Here is a 21,945-nt window from a genome sequence, read left to right on the forward strand (position 1 = left end):
AAGTTGTTAATCTATGTGGAAAACATTCATTCATCAGCTCTTATCAATAAGAGCGTGTGCCGTGCGTAAAAACACCTTATATCCGCTTATTGGAAGTATTCTTTCCCACATTAACATAAACTTACAAACAACTTTCCTCCCAGATATATTACATTGAAAATCAACAGTTAATTTTAGTTTTTTTGCTTGTAAAAGGCAAACACAAACAAAAAAAAAATAACTTTTTAGGGACGATGGTGCTTCAACAGAACCAGAAAATGGCTCGTGCACCTGATAAAATGCAACAATTTGATATCGAGCTTAACACCACCTCAGATTGTAGTACAGAGTACTCAGACTAAAGTTAATACCAAATCCTTCCTCAAGCTGGGGCTTTGATTGAGGAAGACTCACAGCAACACTGACCTTCGACCTCTCCACACCACAGAACCAAGCCTGATCCAAACAAAGAGGGACACAAGCAGACATGTGGAAAGACAATCTGCAGTGTTCATCCCTCAGGACGGCTGCCTCTCCGCCACTGAGCACGCACGCGGATTTACCGCGCGTGCTCGCGCATTTCTGATTGCAGGAGATGTGTGAAATATGAGCACTTGTCATCTAGATTCAGACGGAGGCAGAAACAAAATGATGCTTCCAATCCACCATCCTGCCAAACATGATCTGCACAAAGATGCAACAAAACGAGCCCAGGGTGAGGGGGGAGGGGGAGGGGGGTTCAACTAATATGCATCACTAGTCTTTTTAAAGTTAATAAATTGTTGCTTCTGTGCGCAAATCCTTGTGTTTTTTTTTTATTTTTTTATGTTTCCTGTTTATAGTGGAATCAGCTCACATAAGCACCGGTGCTCTGGGATAAATTTTAAAAAAGTCTGACTTGAAATGAAGGCTGTATTCTCTGTTATCAGGTCAGAGCAGCTCAGCACACAGCCACACTGACCTACATGTCTGAGCTGCAATAAATGGGAGCCAAAGGCAGTGCCATTCTCAATGACACCGCACCCGGTGCAGGAATACAACGTCGCTCTGCTCTCCATCCGGCCATATTTGATTTCCAGCTGTTTTCCAGCAGAAGCCTCTCCGAGCCAGACAACCAACCAACCAGCCAACCAACCCCCCCTCCTTCTTATAAGACATATTAAAGTGCGCTGTCTGCATTCAGAGATATAATCCAGAGACTATACCACTCGGCTCTCTGTGCCCGACCACGTGATTGTCTAAATAATTAATGCAGCACGTCCCCCTAGAAACACCGCGTCGTCATTAATCGCAAGGACTCTATCAGAGTTGAAAACTGAAGAGATCCCCCCCCCCCCAAGAAAATAATATCCGATTCTCGGCGCGACTGTAACGCTGCACGTCTGAACCGATGGATGCTCGGGTAGGTAAATATTTCAGCATTTTTCATGTTGCCCGAGCTGGTAAATGACGATATCATGTGTCGTGATATTTGATGAATTGCTCCGTGTGGTGTGAGCGCTCTGAGGGTTGTGTAAGCCGCAGTACGCATGTCTTTTCTCCGACTTTACACGGATAGAAATGCGCACTTTTACGCATATACGAATATATGAATGAATCGATGGGTGTGATAGTGATGGCACTGAAATATATTAATGGATGCTTGCTGTGGAGAGCTTCGTTTGGTCCTCCCAAGTGGGCTAATTTAATCCTTTTATATATTTATAATCCAACTAGGAGTTTTTAATAATTGTGCAGCAAAAAACAACAAAAACAAATGAGGCGTTTTATTAAAAACAGCAAATAAAACGAAACGTTTAAATCGGAAAATAAAAAGGAACCAGCTCTGATTAAATTACTAACTGCTCACGAGGCTTATTTTTCATGCGTTTTCCCCTTATTTCTATAGAGAGAGAGTGAGAGAGAGTGAGAGGGGGAGAGGGATGATTTGATTTTGATTTCTTAGAAGTGGTGGAAGTTTGGGCAGCCTGACAGTTCTGCCTCCTTGTAAATCACTCTCAGTAATTCCTTAAAGGGTGCGAGGCTGTTGGGGGGCCGGCGAAAACTGTAAATCTTTCACTTTTATTACCCCTCTGAACATATGCCGCGGCGCTACCAGTCGTGCATCCCTTTCTGGGCTTGTTCTCAGCAAAGATAAACCCCCAAGCACTGAAGCAGCCGACGGTCTCTTCCTGTGGATCCACCAAACATGAAAAAAGAAAAGAAAAGAAAAAAGAAAGAAAGAAATATTTGCAAAATGCAACCTCGTTCTTTTGGCACATCCCTTTTTTTTTAAAGGATTCATTGCTTTTAAACGTTGCCATTATTTGATGAAGTCTGTGATTGATGCAGAAAACAATAGCAGCCATGGCTCTGTGTCTCTTTGTGTTATACAGCAGGGTGTGCAGGCAGACACAAAACAAACGCAGGGTGATAATGTGCTTTATTTGAATACAATCCATGCCCTGCTGCAAGAAAAGCTCACACGTCATTTATTCCATAAATCATTTTTAAACGACACAAAGGAGACAGTCCAGTTTTCAGCATGCTTAAAAACGCACGTGGAAATGGTGCGTAAAAGCCTCCGTTTATTCGTTATATTGTGGAAATTCCTGCTTGTTTTTGTTTACCTACATTCACCAAATTAAATGAGAAAAGAGCCTGCTATAGCGTGAAAATGGCAAATGGTTTTATACGCATGCATTGCGTAAAGATGCTGCAATGATGGAAGCTAAACACGCGTAAATGTGCTTTATTAACGTCTCCTATAAATAAGGAGCGTGCGCGTAAATTCTGAAGAGGAGGCGAGCAGAAATCCTGAGGAAGGAAGCAGGCGTGGGGAACATTTCCACAATCACACAGAGCTCGGAGAGGACATAAACGCCACCCTTTATCAAAATGGACCGGTGAGGCTGAAGAAGAGAACAATCACGTGAACAAATATGCTTCTATCTAAAGGCAGTGCCTTGATTTGTCATCGTAACGCTTCCGAATCACCCTCCCCAAAAAAATCCTAATGCAATGGCTGCAAATGCAGGCCTCTGTATTCCAGTGCTTGATTGATTGCCAGTGATTTTTTTTCTTCTTCTTCTTCTTCTTCTTCTCCTCTGGAATAAGGATACCTTGTTCTCTTTTTATTGGTAGCTGAACGCGAGTCCTTCCATTCTTTCGGGAATTCTGTCTCCACTGGTGTATGGAAATGTCTGAAAAAGAGCAAGATCAGGTTTAGGACAGCACTGTCCACAGACAAAGAGGCGAAGGATTTATTCTTATATAGAGGCTGCAGAAGGGAAGTGAGAGGAAGGAGCGCGTTATGATGAATTGATGCACAGGTAAGCAACTGCATGGCACAAAGCAACCTTTAACCACGGGTTAATACAATGCAATGAAATATATTAGGCTCCATCTCATCCGAGGAGGCTACGCGCGTGAATGTGGTGGATATGGAGCTGCAGATTCATATAAACTCTTATCCATTCTAATATTATCGACAGAATGAGCTTTTCAGCTGTTTTTTCTCCTTTTTTTATGGAAACCGGCTCAGAGGGGGAAGAAGGAGAGACACTTTTCTCTTTTTTTGACTCCTGGATCGTAAATCACATTAATTTGTTGTCTTATCGTCACACTGGCGTTTCCTGTGATTTATGTGGTTTCTACAATATGGCTTCGTTAGCCCGCAACGTTATATTAAACACACACAGTGTCATACTGGGTGATTTAAAGAATTACCAGACTAAAGTATGAGGAATATTAAATCAAAAGGCTCCATTTTATTTATTTTAAAATGTTATTATTATTATTATTATTATTATTCACTAAAGGTAATGCTTTATTTTCTTTCTCTTTTTTAGAGCGCACATCCGGTTTGAAATTATTATATGTCATCTCGTTGGTGGCCACTTTTATTTTATTGTTTTATTTCTGAGGATGCTTTTAAAATAGCCTTAAAGCTCAAAAACAAAAATGTATTTTAGCATTTGTGCTGCATTTTGCACAAACAGACATTGCAACAGCTATATTTATATTTGCTTTTTGCGTGTTGTTTTTTTTTTTTTTTTCCCCAAGTGCAACGTGTCTAATTTCAGCTTTACCATCACGAGCTGTTTAATGTGAAGCACGAGCAGAGTGTGAAGGTTTGAACTCGTGTTGGAGGAGCGACTCCGTGGGAGAATAACACTCCACTTTGAGTCCCGAGCCTTTGTGTGCACCAAACTTACCGTGACAGCGCGTAGGCGAAATACACAGCGGTGTGAAAAGAGAAGCTTGTCTGCTCAGTGCGCTCAACAGCAACTGGAGGCGCAGATTATCTCCAAATATTCCACACACATATAAAAACAAAGCTCGTGTTTTAAAATCAAATATCCTCAAAAGTGGAAAAAAAAAAAGACAGGAAAAAGACAAGGTTTAATTCTGGTTCGCTTGCCGCCTGCTCGCACCTCTGCTCTGAGACTGATGTGATTTTGCTCGAGACTTTTATTTGAAGCTGGAAAAAAGAAAATGCTCGTTGTTCATTAAACTTGGTCTTAATGCAAACTGACCCAAAGGTCACCTGAAAACAGCTTATGGCTGCTAGATATTCGGCCTCTTTGTGTGAAAGTGCACATGTAGGACTTTTCATTCATTCGCAAGCAACTGAAGGCAACATCTTCAACAAAGAAAAGAAAAATCAGGTGGTCGTTGCTGACAATGATTACTTTCATTTAGATATATATTTTTAAAAATTGATTATCATGGGAACGTTTTTTTTTATTTCCGCTTCTCTGAGCATAAATTAAATAAGGACAGCAATGTGGCTCTTTTTATCCAATTTTGCTCCGAATCAGAGGTTGGGGAGGGGAAAAATAAAAATAAACAGCCAATGAGAAGACGTTTTATTTATTGGTATTTGTATTCCAGGTCGAGATGGAGGCAGTGATGAATGCGTGAGGAATATACAAAAGATCTGCGCAGATTTCGGTGAGTAAAACTTCTTTAATAAAAGAAAATGAATGAAAAAAAATAAAAATAAAAAACGAGTACTAACAAGGCGAGAGGGGCGATCCGTTATTAGGCTGCATATTTACACTCCCAGTTTCACAGGAGGCTTAAATCACGAGAAGTGGCATGAAGAATGGCCCCAACTTTCCCAGTGCGCGTAATTATTTACGCAGGGCCAGAGTCCAGTTTCAATACTCCCCCCCCCCCCCCCCTTTTTTTCTTCAGCTTCGCTTGAATTAAATCCATTGAGTACGACCCTTTTTTGTCAAAGAGGAGGAATAATCCATCATGTTTGCAGTCTTCGGCATAAATAAAAAAATAAGGAGGAAATTTTGGGGAAATGTCCTAATTGTATCCACAAGAACAAGATGCGTCAAAGCGACGTGAGCTCGGTGTCCGTCGAGCTGCAGACTCGCGCTCAGCCAGGATGGAGGCTTCATTTATAAACCCACAAGTCGCCAAGTATGAAATTCTTGCCCCTTGCCTTCCTCCTACGCTCATGGTTTTACACCTCTCACGGCTTCTGGGGGTGTTGAGGAGTGTTTTGCTTTTCATTCCTCTCTGAGGCCGTTTACAACCAGAACATTTGCGCTCATAAATTTTGCCCGCGGTCCACACTGACAGGTGCAATTGTCATGCACGGCGCGGGCTGCATCTCCTAAAGCCACCAGCATACAGTTACAGGGGGCTTTGGTATTTTTTTGTTTCAGATTAGTTACAAAGTTCTCACCAATACATCTGATCATCCGTTTCTTTTTTTTCTTTTTTATTTTATCGGATTATTGTCTTCTTGGGGGTGGGGGTGGGGGCATTTTGCACAACGCGAGAACGCAGGAAGACACGCGCTCAATCAGAAATCTAAAGGATGAGAATGTCCTAGAAGGAGGCCAACGAAGTATTTAACTCGCGCACATGTTCTTCTTATGTCTAAATGAGCAGAAACGCAGCTTCTTGCGCGCGTAAAACATGGAACCAAGTGCCTGTGCGCGGGAACAATCACTGCACGGTGGGCTTTGTGAGGCCTGTGACTACTGAAAAGGGTATTGTGTGTGTGTGTGTGTGTGTGGGGGGGTGGGGGGGGGTGAGAGAGAGAGAGAGAGAGTGAGAGAGAGAGCGAGAGAAATGCTGATTCAGCTTATTTGTGTCAGACCACTAAAGCCTCCCAGAGGGTCCTTCTTTGAGCAAAAGTTAAACTTTAACTCCTTTGTAGCTGCAGTGGCTCTAAACTAAGTCTCGACTTTAATGCTGCGTGATGAAAAGTTGATGTTTGTGATAAAACCTCAACGACTTACATCATCCTTACATCTTTGAGGGGCCAAGTGTGGAGGCTCTCTGTGTTCAACCCTGACTCTCAAGCACTTATCAGCAATAACCAAGGATGTGATGTCTGCAGCTGTAATGAGTGACATGTTTCTGTTTTCATAGCTCACAGACTGGAGCAGCTGTGGGAAATACCAGTCACGTGAATAACCATCAACACCCATGCCATTGGCGAGACCTGCTGCGTCTTACTGGCTTTAAATCCACAGGGGAAAATGCAGAAAGCAACCTACTACGACAACTCTGGACTGTTTGGAGGCTACACTTACTCAAAACCAGACTCTTATAACTACGGCCCAGCACACCAGTCCTACCCGAACATTGACAGTGACTACCAGGGCTCGGTGTGCCCCATCCAGACCTCTGCGGTCCGGCCACCCGCCCTCAAAGACAGTGACCTGAATGGAGACTGCATGCGGCAAAGCAGCGGTCAGAGTAACAACAACAGCAGCAGCAGCAGCAGCAGCAGCAGCAGCAGCAGCCAGGTGAACAGCATTTCAGAGCAGCAGGCGCCCCCGCTGTCTGCGTCCTCCCCAAGCTCGAACAGCTCTGCGTCCCAGAAGAAGAAGTCTCCTTCCAGCAGCGCCTCCGGTGCTGCCAACCCGGCCCTCACCAAGCAGATCTTCCCCTGGATGAAGGAGACCCGGCAGAACTCCAAGCAGAAGAGCAACAACTGTGCTGCTGCAGGTAGGGATGGTGCTGTGTGTGTGTGTGTGTGTGTGTGGGGGGGGGGGGGTCGGCAGAGAGAGATGTGTGACTGCATGGGCCTTGAGGTGCTGCTGAACTCATAATGCTCAAAAGATGATGCTATTTATTTATTTTTTCATTCATTACATTTCACAGGCGGGGAGGTGAGTGATGAGAAAAGCCCACCGGGACCAGCCTCCAAACGGGTCAGAACTGCGTACACCAGCGCGCAGCTCGTGGAGCTGGAGAAGGAGTTTCACTTTAACCGCTACCTTTGTCGCCCTCGGAGGGTGGAGATGGCCAATCTGTTGAACCTCACCGAGCGCCAGATCAAGATCTGGTTTCAGAACAGGAGGATGAAATACAAAAAGGACCAGAAGTCCAAAGGGCTGGCGCACTCCCCCATGGGACACTCTCCGGACAGGAGCCCGCCGCTGAGTGGCCCAAACCACACCGGATACGCGGGCCAGCTCCAAAACGTGAACAGCCTGAGCTACGACGCGCCCTCGCCCCCGCCATTCGCCAAACCCCAGCAGAACATGTACGGCCTGGCCGCGTACACGGCGCCGCTGGGCGGCTGCATCCCTCAACAGAAGCGCTACCCGGGCTCCGAGTACGAACACCACGGCATGCAGAGCAACGGAGGCTTTGCCAACGCCAATTTGCAAGGCAGCCCTGTTTACGTGGGTGGGAACTTTGTTGATTCCATGCCAGCCTCGGGCCCCATGTTCAACCTCGGCCACCTTCCCCACCCCTCATCCACCAGCGTGGACTACAGCTGTGCCGCTCAGATCCCAGGAAACCACCACCACGGACCGTGCGACCCCCACCCCACATACACAGACCTCACCTCTCACCAAGTTTCTCAGGGAAGGATTCAGGAAGCGCCTAAACTCACGCATTTGTAATCTCGTTCCTCGTGAGCGTGTGTGTGTGTGTGTGCGTGCCTGTGTGTGTGTGCCAAAATGACGTTGCGCTCTTTTTTTATTACCTCACTAGTCTATTAACTCCACTCCAAGCGAGTCGTGTGTATTATTACAGTATTATTGATATTACTATTAATGCTATTGTGTAATTATTTTCTAAATAACGCAACTTTGTCCATTTTCTCTTTAAATATCCAGAGAAAGCGCAGAGGCACGATAGTCTGGTTGTTGATAGTTTTATTTTGTTTTGTTTGTTTGTTTGTTGTTTACTCTAAAGTGCAATGCGCAATGTTTGACTATTTCAGCTGACCTGAAGGTAAGTCTTGTAGATCACAAACGTAGAAGCTCATCTTTAGAGAAGAGAACTTTTTAGGTTTTTTTTTTTTTTTTTTTGGTCTGTTTCATTTTTTCCTCACCCCTTATTTATTGAATTGTGCATAATCTCTGGCACTATACCATATTTATTAATTTTATTTTATTTTGCTTTTGTATTGCACATTATTTATCATTTACGTATGCGAGTATTTATAAGAGGGTTTTGTTGCATTAAGGTGGATTGCAGAGCACTTGATGGAAAACAGGGTTTAGAAATGCTGCAATTATTGGAAGGGAGGGAACAAAAAGGAGCATTTCGGATTGTAAATCTGATCCAAATGGGACATTTTATAGCCTATGTGTGTCCTGGGTTAATCTGGTGTCAGACCTGAAGACAAACTATCAAAGAATCAAATATTAAACACACCAGCATGTCATTTCGTTGTGCTAGTCCGTTCATTATAATTATTATGATTATTTGTCTTCCATTGTTGTTATATTCAGTTTTCACAAATTAATGATGCTATTGAAATGTTATATTTTATTGTGTTTAACATTTTGTAAATAAAGTGCTTAAACTTGTATGTTTTTGTTGCATTTTGTGATGGTTTTGTGCAGGAGAATTGACTCCCATCATTTTCCTGTATGACCCAAACAGACGCACGCGATCAATAATTAGACACCAGGAGATCTGAAGCTCATCAGAACGCTCTGCGCCTCCAATGCAAAGTGCATTTTAGAGAAATAAAAGCCTCTCGGGGTTGCTGATGTTTTATTGGTATGAGGGGAAGTGAGTCTGTGGGCTTATTGCATCCTCCACATGTCACTTATCATATTTTAAGAACTCGGCCACAATTACCTCCCCCTCCACCCGTGCACGGGCATGCAAGAATAAAATAGGCCCAATCTTTCCTGTAAAGCCGGGAGTCTATAATCACCGACCGTCTCATTGATTAGCGAGGCGCGGCCTTTCAAAATAAAAGACAAAGCAGATTGGTGCCAATAAAAATCAAAAGAAGAAAATGCGCGGTGCTGCTATGACATTGAGGCGGTGCATGTGTGAGCGCGAGAGAAAGAGGAAGAAAAGAAAAGGGAGAGAGAGCGAAGGGGAGAGAGAGAGAGCAGTTCATCCTTTATTGCTCCTGGAGAGCCATTTCAAAGCTCATTAATCAAAAACTCGTCGCTTTCAGGCTCCTCGCTGATTCCCTCCTCCTCCTGAACAAAGCATTTGCATTCCAAATCCAAGAAACACATTTCTAACCGCGAGCACGGGCCAATCCTGAACGCTGGTGGAGGTGGAGGGGAGGATGGGGGTAAAAAAAATGGGATAACATTTTCATAATTTCTAATGTGATAGATTTTGGGGGGATTTGGGAGCGCATGGCAAGTGAAACTCTTGTCAGAGACATGATGTGATGCTTTAAATCTGCGCAGGTTCACAGTCACCCTGATCTCTTAAAAACTTTCATCCAGTGAAGCGAACACGCAGTGAGAAGCCATCAAATAGGAGCGTTTATGTAATATTTCACAATAAGAAGCAGCTTGGATTGTGCTGCAAAAAGGCTGCAAATCATCTCAGTGAATTCGTGGCGGCCATTTTAACCCTGCTGGGCTCTTGTTCTTTGTAGCTTCAATCCGATTCAGGTTCTGCACTGAGCAAGTCATTTACTGAACACTTGAGTGCTCAAAAATAGCTATACTCAATTTTATTATTATTCAACGTTGGCAAAACGTGCAGACCTTTTCATGAAAAATTGGTAAAGACAAAAATCTGACATACTTTTCCTCAAGAAATCATTCTCAAATTTAATAAAAAATGTTATTTACAAAGAGGAGGAAATAAAGAGGAAATTCAAGGAGGAAATAATACAAATCAGAATGTCTAATGGAGCAAAAAGATTCTGCCGCAGATTTGGCAGAAACAAGAATAAAAAAAAAAGGTTTCACCTCATTTGGAAATTGCACCTTACTTCCTTTGCTTAAAGCTGCTGTGCAAAGAATAAAACCACTTTAAATGGAGGATGCTATTGAACTGATTTAGCTAAATTTGCAGTCAAGCACTTTTTTATATCATGCTTTAATTGAATATTTTGTTTTATTTACCAATAGGATTTTTTTTTAAAATTAAACACAGTCTTATAAAACAAAGAAACGGTTCTTAAAGCAAGCAGCGGAGCTCAGTTTGCGCATCTGATTGGCCAAAAGCCGTTGAGGCCACGCCCCCTAAGTGTAGCCCAATATTTACATATGAAGAAGAACTGAAGAGCAACTATTAATGGGAACAAGAGCCTTTAAACTTCTCTCCTCAGGATATTCTAACCAGAAACAACATGAATGTGATGACTCTGTTAGATTGCTTTTTGCAGGGCATGCTAGTGTAAAGATTAATGGTCAAGAAGGGGTTAAAACGGAGACCACCGAGGGCGAAAGTGCTTTTCATACAAAGTGTTGGAGTCACCCTGAGAGGAAATAAGCATCCACGGAGCATCATCATCATCACAAGAACACGAACAAGGACTCGTTAGTGTTGGAGGATGAGGACTCAGAGCAAGTGAGCAGCAGTCAAGTCAAATTCAGTTTTTATTATTTTTATTTGGATAATTGTGTATGCTTTTTAGAATGTAAAAAAAAAAAAAGTAATCCCCTTGCTTCGTTCTTAAACGCCTTATGCTGTTTTTGTTTTTTTTCTGCATCTTATTGAGGCTTGAAGAGCTCTGGACCAAAAATCACAACAAACTGACTGGAACAAGACTTTCACTTTAAAACCCTCCTGAGAAAACTGCACCAGTTCGTTTCTGGGATGAAGAACAGAGAACTTTTTTTTTTTTTTTTTTTTAATGTTTTATTTTGTGTAAAATTGCACAACTTATTTTATTTTCGTTCATAGAACGACAGCCTGATGGCTAATGCTTTAACTGAACTAACAAAAAAAATGTTCTGATCTTAAAAACTTTGCAACACATTTTATTGTTAATTGAATTCATCTTTGTTTGCAACTGAAGTAAAAGAGTTCATTTCTGTCAGCTGGAGAAATAGCTTTTTTGTTACTGAAGTTAATTAAAATTACTGTTTTAAAACTGTATTCTATGAATAAAAACAATTGTATTGTTAGATTATAAAAAGGCATTCATTTTCTTTAAAATCAGGTCTATATGAGTCTGGAAACATGATATTGGTGTATGACAACCTTTCTGATATTCCAGTAAAATTGCCATAAACTTGTAATATACAGTCTTTTTTTGTCACATAAGGTTTTAATTATTCCAAATAAAAACATGCATTCATTGTGTTTTATTTCACTCAACAATTCATTTGTTGTTATTGAAAGACATTAGACAATTTAAAAGACAATACGTTTTCTCAGGACCTCGCAGCAGGTTGCAGATTTCCATAATTAAAAAGTGTTTAAATATTTAATTTTTGCATATTTGTTTGACATCAGGCTGCAGAAATGATCCTGCTGTAAATGGTGACAGAGGATGTGAATGTCAGAGAATACAACTGTTACAGCCTTTGTTGCCATTAAGCATTTACCACACAGTGTGTGGTGTGTGTAAGGTGGGGGTGGGGGGAAATGGACAGAAGAGACAGACACTTTGTCACTGGGGTGGGCATCTGTGCTACAACTGCTGCAAACGCATCACATCATGTTTATGTCTCAGCATTTGGTTAAGGGTGGAGGCATGGCGGGGGTGGGGGAGTCTATGGTTCACAGCTGTCCGTCAATCAATGTAAAATTAAGCAAATAGAAGGATTAGTACAAAAGGACTAAAACTGAGAAAGAAACCGTAAACCACAATCTGTGTCGCGACATGGTTTCAGTTATTTTGCATTCCTCTGTGGTTGTTGTCATGTTTTAGTTCATGATAAATGCTTTTGTTTCATGCTTTAGGCCCCTCTTCTTTTTTATCGGTTATTTTTTACTTTGAGCACTATTATTTAGTTATTTATTTATTTATCTATCAAATTTACATTTATAGAAACATTGCACTGTGTTGAAGGAGACAGTTCAAATGTTTTTCAATTGGGGTCTGTGAAGAACTGAACAATAAATATCTTACCTGCAGTGTAAAAAATGTCCCCCGCGGCCTGCTGCTTTTTGCACAAATTAGGCTTGACCGTCTCGTCACGCAAACGCTTTGTGAACTGGAGATAAATAGACAAAGTAGCAAACGCAACCTTTGCTGATTAACAAAAAAAAAATAAATAATAAATAAAATAAAATTATATATCCATCCATCCATTATCTTTACCCGCTTATCCATTTTGGGTCACGGGGGTCGCCGATGCCCATGTCCAGCAATCAATGTGCGAGGGGCGGGGTACACTCTGGACAGGTCGCAAGTCCATCACAGGGCCACATAGAGACAAACGAGACAAACAACCATTCACTCTCACTCTCACCTAGGGACAATTCAGTTACCAATCAGCCTAACATGCATGTTTTTGGTCTGTGGGAGGAAACCGGAGTACCCGGAGAAAACCCACGCATGCACGGAGAGAACATGCAAACTCCACCCAGAAAGGCCCCTGGACCGGGATTTGAACCAGGGACCTGCTCGCTGAGAGGCAGCAGCTCTACCAGTTGTGCCACCGTGCTGCTGTATATATAAATAATTTGTTAAAATGGATGGATGAGCTAAAATCTTTGAAAAAGGGTTATGCAAAATTGATTTCACAAACACCATTTAACAAGGAATAGTCCCAATTGTTCATTCATCATGACTCACTTCTTAAAGCACAGTCCATCGATAGTTCAATCACTCAATATTCTTCAAACCAGCAGAGTGAGATGACGACACAATACCGGTAGGAAGTGCTTGGTCCTAACAACATAGGGGTACAGATCAGTGTCAGTCTTCTAAGCCTGACATTTAACGCAGGGTGATTTGATTTAGTATTTCATTGTTTCTCATTATATTTTATGTTGTTATGCTTTTATTCACGTTGCTGTAATATCTTGTTATTAATATTTGATGGTGTGATCTTTTTTGGTAAGCACTTTGATAACATATCATTTTGAAACTATCCAGATGACCTGACTGAAAAATTTTGGATTATATACCTGGATTATTGAGCATGGACTTTGTTACTTTGATAACAGTTACTGTTTTAAATGTTCTATATAAATAAATGTGACTTGACGACTAAGCCAGCAAACCAGCAAGTAGAGTTGTGTGTCCGCATTCCTAAACCACATGCACTGGTGAGAGTCTGTGTATCCCAGCTGCACATCCACATCCTTCTCCACCAGATGTTCTAAAAATAAATTTGGAACAGGGACTAAGAAGAGGCCTGATCACCACTTAAGTAATCCCACTTGCACCCACACACCCCGTATTGGGCAAAATGTGCACTTTCCTTTAGCTGAAAACTGAGCAATGAAACCAGGACCATAACACTGACACCTCACCATGGACCCAGTAGACAGACATGCAGGAAAGGAGACAAGCAGTGTGAAGTATACTCCCTCCGTCTCTCCAGTTCCCCCCCAACTGATCCTGAATGTCCAGTTCAAATAGGCACAGGACTGACCCATGTTTTCTCTCTCTCTCTCCTCCAATGATATAGCAGCAGTCATTACGTTCAAGGAAAGGAGCAATGTAAAACAGGTTTTGTTGATGAGCTTAGTGAAAAGGCCAAGAGAAAAATATAATGTTTACACCAAACACAGCAAAACATACAACTACAAAAATAAATATAGAAATAATACTTGTAAAACATTACAAACCAACCCCCTATAAAGCAAATTAACTCATCTAAAACACACCAAATGTCTTTGATATTCTCCACCTTTATGACTGTGGTCATCCCAACAACAACTTAGTATCCATACCTGTCTGGAGCTCTACCTTAGGGACTCCACAGGGGGAGATACTGGCAGAACTATTTTCACACCCCTATGGGAGGGACAACAGCTGAGGGCACAGTAACAGGTAGCAAAATAGGTATAAATCTTACATAATTTGGCATGGCAGGACTCAGTTCTTCTGTATGCTGGACTGTTTTCTGTGGCTGATTGGGAAGAATGAGGAGACAAGGCTGATCATAATTACTATGTATCATCCTAATTGGCCACTCCTACCTCTCAGGCTTTATCCAGAACACTGGCAGGCCTGGCCATAGTTGCTTTAGGACAACATAGGGCTTTGACTGCCAATCTGATGCCAACTTGCCTTTGTTCTCGTTGTCTAAGAATTCCGAAGGCAATAAAGGGACAAATCTGGTCTTTTGGTCATACCAGTCCTTGTCTCGCATCAGAGTTTACTGGATTGTCTGGAACTCGTTGGTTGTCTTGGATACCATTTGTTGATACATATTCAACAAGGTCTGGTGATGATGCTGCACCTAGTCTTCATGTCCATTCTTGGGGTCAACACTGGTGACCCCACCACCGTGTTCACTGGCAGTCTGGTATTTCAACCAAAAATGGTGTTATGTGGCGTCAACTCAGTAGTCTTGTGCAACGTATTTTTGTACATTTGAAGAATGACTGGCAGATGATCAAACCATTGTACCTGGTCACTTGAGTCCAGCCCTGTCAACAAAAACAAAAGGGTATTATTTAATCTTTCACAATCCCCATTTTCTTGGGCTCTGTAAGGAGTCATGTGAACTTTTAAACAACCATAAAGATTCACAGCTGGTCTACCAGGGAGGACTCAGAAGCTTCTGCTTAGTCAGACAGAATTTGTTCTGGCCACCTCCAAATCTGTATTAGGCTGTGCCACATTGCTTTACTAGTTGTAGCTGCAGTATGGTCTTTAGTAGCGATGGCCCACCCATTCTTTGAGAAAATGTCAGTGACAATTAATAAGTATAGGTATGCATCAGCCAGTTGACTTAATGAAAGGTAGTCTATTGCACCAATATACAGTGAGTAAATTTAAGGATAGGAACTAAAGTGGCCCTCAGCTTTGGGCCTTTATTCTTCTGAACACAAGTAGCATGCACCTAGGTCCATTGTTAAACATCATGCCCCAGCCCTGGCCAGTAGAAGGCCTTCCTTAAAAAGGCTTCCACTTTTACAGCTCCCATATGACCGGAGGCCCTGTGATACTGCTTCCACAGCCCTTGCCTCTTACTGAATAGGACCACAGTTTGAGATAGATCCAGTATTGTCCCTTTTCTTGGGCCTTCTGCATCAACACACCATCTTTAATATGCAGCCATTTCTACTAACGCAATTTAGTATTGGCAGGTGATTCTTTGTCCCTCTGTCACACCTTTGGGGAATTCTTTCCACACAACCACTCCATCACCTTGGCAGTCGCTTCATCTCCTTTCTGACAGTCTTCCCATCTGTCAGTAGTTTTAGTGGTTGTAATAGGGCCTACAATGGCACCTAAACTTTTGACTAGTGGATTACTGTTTCCAACTTTTTTGTGGCATATAGGAAATAATGTCAGCATTACAATTTGTATTACAAGAGTGATATTTCAACTCAAAATCAAAGTTGTACAGTTGGGCTACCCACAACTGTTCAGTGGCATCAGCATAATGGCTTAATGGTTAGCACTGTTGCCTCACAGCAAGAAGGTTCTGGGTTCAATCCCCGGTTGGACCTGGGGTCTTTCTGTGTGGAGTTTGCATGTTCTTCTCGTGCTTGCATGACTTTTTTCCGGGTACTCCGGTTTCCTCTCACAAACCAAAAAACATGCATGTTAGGCTGCCTTCTGGCCCAGGCCTCCCTTGCAAAAGAGATATGTGATCTCAATGGGATTTGCCTGGTTAAATAAAGGTTAACAAATAATAATAAATAAAGAGCAGTGTCTAGATGGACAAGCAGGTTATTATCTGTGTGAGCAATGAACTTGTGGCCCCACAGTTAATACCAAAACTTTTCAGCAATTGCTCACCTAAGAGTCAAAAACTCCAACTTAAAAGAGCTATAGTTTTGATCATTACTTTCAGGTGGACATGGACTTTGACTATGTATCACCCTTTCCTTCCCATCCTGCACTTGTGCTAATACAGCACAAAGCCCACCACAACTGGTATTGGTGGACACATGGAAAAGCCTTGAGAAATATGCAAAAATAGGTGCACTTAACAGGATAGATTTTACATTCTCAAATGCAACTTGGCAGCATGTAAGCTTGTTGACAATACTACCCTGTTTCAGGCCAGCCACACAAACCAAGAGTTCATTCAGGGCAGTTACTTTAGAAAAGCCCTTGATGAATCTCCAATAGTATCCCACAAACTCCAAAAATGAACACATTTGTTTGACCATAGATGGAACAGGCCAGTTACACACCACAGATGTCTTCTTGGGATATGTAAAAACCCCATCATTGGAGATAATATAACCGAGGCAAGTTACCTTTTTCTGAAACAGCTTCCATTTATGAGCTAACAATGTTTGGCTGTGAGCCACCAACTTTTCAAAAGCTTACTCTAGATGCTGGAGGTGTGAGTCAAAATCAGGAGAGTAGACTATTACTTCATCCAAATGGATCAAGAGTGACTCATGAACCTGCATCCCTAGGCACATTTGCATCAAATGCTGAAAAGTGGCTGGCACATTGCATACAGGTACATCCACTGAAACTTATAGATGCCCACGAAAATGGTGAATGCAGTCTTCTCCTGATCTTTTGGGTCCATTTCTACCTTCCAGAACCCACTGGCAAGGTCCGATGTTGAATGATAGGTGGCTCTAGTGAGGCTGGTGAGGGTGAGACTCTATTTGGGCTAAGCCGTAGGCGTCTTTATGTGTGAAGGCAATGAGCTTCCGATAGTCCACACACGAACACCAGGATCCATCTTTCTTCTTCACCAGAACAATTGGGACTGCCCAGGGGCTGGAGCTTTCCTTGACAACATCACACTCATGCATATTCTGAAAGAGGCCCAAATCTCTGGATAAAGGCTTGGCAGAATTGGCTTATAAAGTTGTCTATTTGGTGGTGCTGAACCTGTGGGAAAAGTGTGAAGCACAGCACTTTTTTTTCTTTCGGCTTTTCCCTCTTCAGGGGTTGCCACAGTGAGTCTTCCTTCTCCATCTCACTCTGTCCTTTGCATCCTCTGTCCTCATTCCAACTACCTCCATGTCCTCTCTAACTGTATCCATATAGCTCCTCTTTAGCCTTCTTCTTTGTCTTTTTCCTGGCAGCTGCATTTCTAACATCTTTCTACTATTACACCCAATGTCCCTCCTCTGGATATGTCCAATCCATCTTAGTCTGGCCTCCAACTTTATCCCCCAGTTGTTCAACCTGTTCTGTACATCTTATGATCTCATTCCTAATCTTATCCATCCTTGTCACTCCTAAGAAGAATATCAACAACTTAATTTCTGCTACTTCCAGTTCTTTCTCATGTCTTTTTGTCAATGCCACTGCCTCCAGACCCTACAATATAACAGGTCTCACAACTGTATATTAAACTTTTCATTTGACCTTTTGCTGACAGTTTTATTGCAAATCACTCCTGAAATTTTTCTACATCAATTCCATCCTGCCTGGACTCTATTTTTCACCTCTTTACAACACTCCCCATTTTTCTGGACAGAGGACCCCAAGTTCTTGAAGTCCTGCATCTTTGTGACCTCTGCTCCTTGTAGCCTCACTGTTCCACCAGCATCCCTCTTGTTCACACACATGTACTCTGTATTACTACAGCTGACTTTCATTCCTCTTCTTTTAAGTGCATACCTCCACCTCTTCAAGTTCTCTTCCATCTGTTCCCCGTTCTCAGCACAGATCACAATGTCATCGGTAAACATTGTTTTGAAGCACAGCACTGGTCCTGTCAAAATTTTCTTCTCCAGCCATAAAGACTATCTTCCAGCAGCACAGAAAGACATACATTTTATGCTGCTGTTCAACAAAACACAATATTCACACCAAATGTAGCTAAGCATGCAACTACAAAAATAAATATTGAAAACACAGTGGTAAACCACTTCAAATCAAATCCACAAAAATAAACTAATTAAAAAAAAAAGCAATTGTCTATGACAATAAATTTTTGAGCAACCTATAGTTTGTCGAAACAATGTTATTTGCAGATATAGCAGACAATAGCTGTAGCATATACAATACAGTCTGGAGCACTTCTGACAGAAAATAATAAAATATTTCTGCCCAAATAACTTTTTTTTAAGAAATCACTGAAATATTTAATATTGGAGTTTTTTTTGTAAAAGCAGCACATTTTGCACTCCTCTGATTAATCTTAAGCGCATCTAGTCAGAATTAAACTTTATTTTTCCAGTCTGAGATTCATAAAGAGCTATCTACAACAGGTAGGATATTGGCTATTCATAATCTACAGAATCCCACGTCTAAACTATCCCTTTAAAATTGTACTCATTAGGGCTAATTTTTGCACTATTATGTGATTATCTATCTTCATTTTGTCCACTTTGTGCCACATTTTAGTATAATTAGTTATACCTAGTTACAAATCTGTAAAACTAAATTTATATGTTTGTCCTGCATTCATTGTGTGTTCTTTTCATTTGTGTGTATTGCATGTTCTTATATTAATCTTTTAAATCCTAGTTGCTTCACCTAAGAATTTTGCATTATTTCTGTGCATTTTGTTTATTAAACAACAATTTCATTTTTTCTTTATTAACTCTACATCATTTATGTTTATACCATTGGTCTAAGACAAACAGACAGGGACAATTTTCATTCAGTGTCTTTTTTTTTTTTCTTCTTTTCTTCGGTGAGTAAGGGGTTAAATTGAACTTACTGAAGGTTGCTCAAATTGCACAATTTTCCAGATCTAAAACATCTCAAATAACATTAAAAAAAAAAAAGCCTTCTTCTGAAAAATCAACTGAAACAGCAACATGAGAGCCTTTTCAGATAAATGATTGATCTGGAACAAAAAAATGGATAAAAAAGTTATGCAATAACTACAAGAATTCATCTGAGACTTATTCAGCTTGTGTTTCTATGAGTCGTGTTGAACCAATAAACATGTTAACTGCACAGGAAATGTACCCGCACTGTGTTAGAAATAACAGTAGCTGAAGAATCTCCTTACATGGATCACACACTCTGTCACAGAAACTGGTGTGAGAGGATTTATCACAGCTCTTCTGTGTTGGTGATATTGATATAATTGTAAGTGTAATGAATGACTCACTCCTGTGGGGATGATTTAGAGGGCTTGGCCAAAAGGCTCTTCTCCTCCTTCCTTGTTTGAAAGATAACTCAGTGATGTGAGGAAACCTGAGGTAATTCATACATTACCCTGAGGCCTGACTGCAATAGCCTGGTAGTCCATTTCAAAAGGTGTTAGTGCTCCAACTCTTTTTTGATGCTCATAAGGATTTGCTTTATGGCATTTTCTGTATGAAATTATGAGTGAATAAATTGCATCTTCATTTATCTTGAAAAAACCCTTCTGTGCTGACTGCGATACTCAGCTCTCAGCGCTTTACATAATTATATTAGTCTTCTGCTACACCACGAAATTGATTGCCCAAGAAAATGAACCTGGCTTTGCTATAAATTACACCTATGGATCATAAGAAATGTGTTATTTTGTTTAAAATAGTACCTAATATAATTAGAGCTCTAATTCATGGCGAGCTACAAGTGTGCCTATTACAGTAACAGGGTTTGGAATTTAATCTGTCTGCTGGATAAAGAATGATCCTGTGTGGTGTTCATTTGTAATCCCAGACACATTATTTCAGTAAAATAGTCTGTGACTTTTAGATATAAGAGATGGATTGGTGAATGAATAACCATATTTATAAGTTTTTGGATTAAAGTTAACATTTCATTCAAGAAAGTTTTGACTATCATTCCACAGCTTGTCTATAACTTCAAGCACTGCTTTGGTGGTAGTATTTCTTTTACTCATCATGTGAGGAAGTTACTCATCAGTGGCAGCCACAAGAAGCCAAATTCTAAAAGACATATGTATCATCATCTGGTTAAATGTGGTGGTTAGTGATAAGAGTTGGTTTAGAAGTAACTTTTCAAATATAACACTAGTTTTGCAGATATAAGTACTTTTATGAAAACTGTTAGGAGTCACCCAAGGCTCAGTTTTAGGTCCTATTTTCTTTTTCATTTTTTCTTAATAACTTTGTGATGATTGTGTATACATCTGAAGTGTCTCTTTATGCAGATGACACCATTCTTTATTCCATTGGCTTTGCTTTGAACAAAGATGGTGACAAGCTTCAAACAGTCTTTCAGCAGCCACAGGCAACACTGTGAGGCTTAAAGTTGGTGCTGAATGTGAGTGCATCCAAACTTTATAACATTTTCCAGAAATCATTCACAGATCTTAGATAATATTGTCATTTCCACACTAGCGGAAAACCTTATTTAAAGAGTATGAGCTAACAAATAATAGGGCATTTGCCAGGCCAATATGTTTTCTTTTAAAGTGCATATTAACCATTTTGTCAATAAAAGCTGGCGGTTAAATTAGGATTTTTCAGCAAAATAGGACCTGTCTTAATTTATATCAGGGGAAAAAAGGGAAACTTGTTAAAGCTACATTTTTAAAAGTTCTTGACTATGGTGACATTATTCAACTTCCTTTAACTTTTTTTGTCAGTTCTTTACATTTCATAATATGTTCATTGCATAATACACCTAATTATTTTCAAAAAATGTTCAATACAATACATATAATGGTAATACATACAATACAATACATATTATAATACAATACCTAATTATTTTGTTCCCTGGCCTTCTAAGGAGACAACAGCAATAGTATTTTTTGTGTAAAATCCCCAAGTGGATACTTTCAAATGCTCCTATTTTGAGTGCCAGGATTTATTTTTTGAACTTGGTAGATCAAAGTCCATTCTTCAGACCACACTAAAGCTTTATGCTTTTGGCTTTTTGGGAGAGCTCAAAGCTCTAATAAAGTTTTCTGTAAATGAAGTGTGCAACTGCACATTCTGACTTTGCGTTTGTAGTGTGTTGATTCACACATGTTCATGTATTCTGCTTTTATTTGAATTCTTAACATGTAATGACTCATAATGATTAAAACAAATGACAAATACTGACACATGAAAAAGTGCATCATGAATGACTTATAGATTGAGAAATAAAACAACAGTGAAAAGAAACAAAAGTCAAGTCAAGGTTCTTTATTGTCATTCACACCATACGTGGTACATGTGGTGGAACGAATCTGTGTACACAGGGTCCCAGTTACATCCAAGTATACATTGTAAAGAAAACCAGTTGTAAGATCTAAGATATGAACTAAGAAATACGCTAAAAGTATGAATACACTAAGCACCAATAGTACAAAAATATTACACCGAATAGCAGCAGCACGAATATGAGTCTATGTGAGCAGAGTACGAATGAATGCAGCAGCATGAAATAAATCAGCAGTATGAGATCAGCAGCATGGATAGAAGAAAAACAAACAAACAAGACAAACAAACAACACAAGAGAAAACTTCAAAATGTTACTTCACTCTAACAAGACCCCAAAGTAAAGCTGGTGATCATTAATCAGTGTGGAAAGTTTAATTCAAAGGACAAAGTTTCCTGAACCATAAGTCATATAAGGCATATTCATTGATAAATTATCAAGAATCAAACTCATGGTGGTCATTTATAAATTACACTGTATTCACACAAAAAAATGTTTGTTTGTCCTAAAAACTTTAAAAAAAATTGTCATGGTTGATCATCAGTCCATCTTTTGTCCTCCAATCTCTCAACACACGACATAAATGAACAGTTCACATCCATTCATAATGAATACCATACCATACCATACCATACCATACCATACCATACCATACCAT

The 21,945-nt window shown here is 40.6% G+C and overlaps 2 protein-coding genes across 2 annotated transcripts in view; both read left to right on the top strand.

Annotated features, from left to right (window-relative positions):
• osbpl6 (oxysterol binding protein-like 6) overlaps positions 1 to 21,945 on the top strand; it is a 792,463-nt gene that overhangs the window by 457,420 nt on the left and 313,098 nt on the right. The gene's annotated exons all lie outside the window — the stretch shown is intronic.
• On the top strand, positions 1,332 to 7,902 carry hoxd3a (homeobox D3a). Its single transcript, XM_037686970.1, has 4 exons — positions 1,332 to 1,381; positions 4,855 to 4,914; positions 6,361 to 6,942; positions 7,099 to 7,902. The coding sequence occupies exons 3-4, from the start codon at positions 6,471 to 6,473 to the stop codon at positions 7,848 to 7,850; spliced, it is 1,224 nt and encodes a 407-aa protein (XP_037542898.1). The 5' UTR covers positions 1,332 to 1,381; positions 4,855 to 4,914; positions 6,361 to 6,470; the 3' UTR covers positions 7,851 to 7,902.

The sequence above is a fragment of the Nematolebias whitei genome, chromosome 13 (genome assembly GCF_014905685.2).
Source record: "Nematolebias whitei isolate Nwh7 chromosome 13, NemWhi1, whole genome shotgun sequence".
Classification (NCBI taxonomy): Eukaryota; Metazoa; Chordata; class Actinopteri; order Cyprinodontiformes; family Rivulidae; genus Nematolebias; species Nematolebias whitei.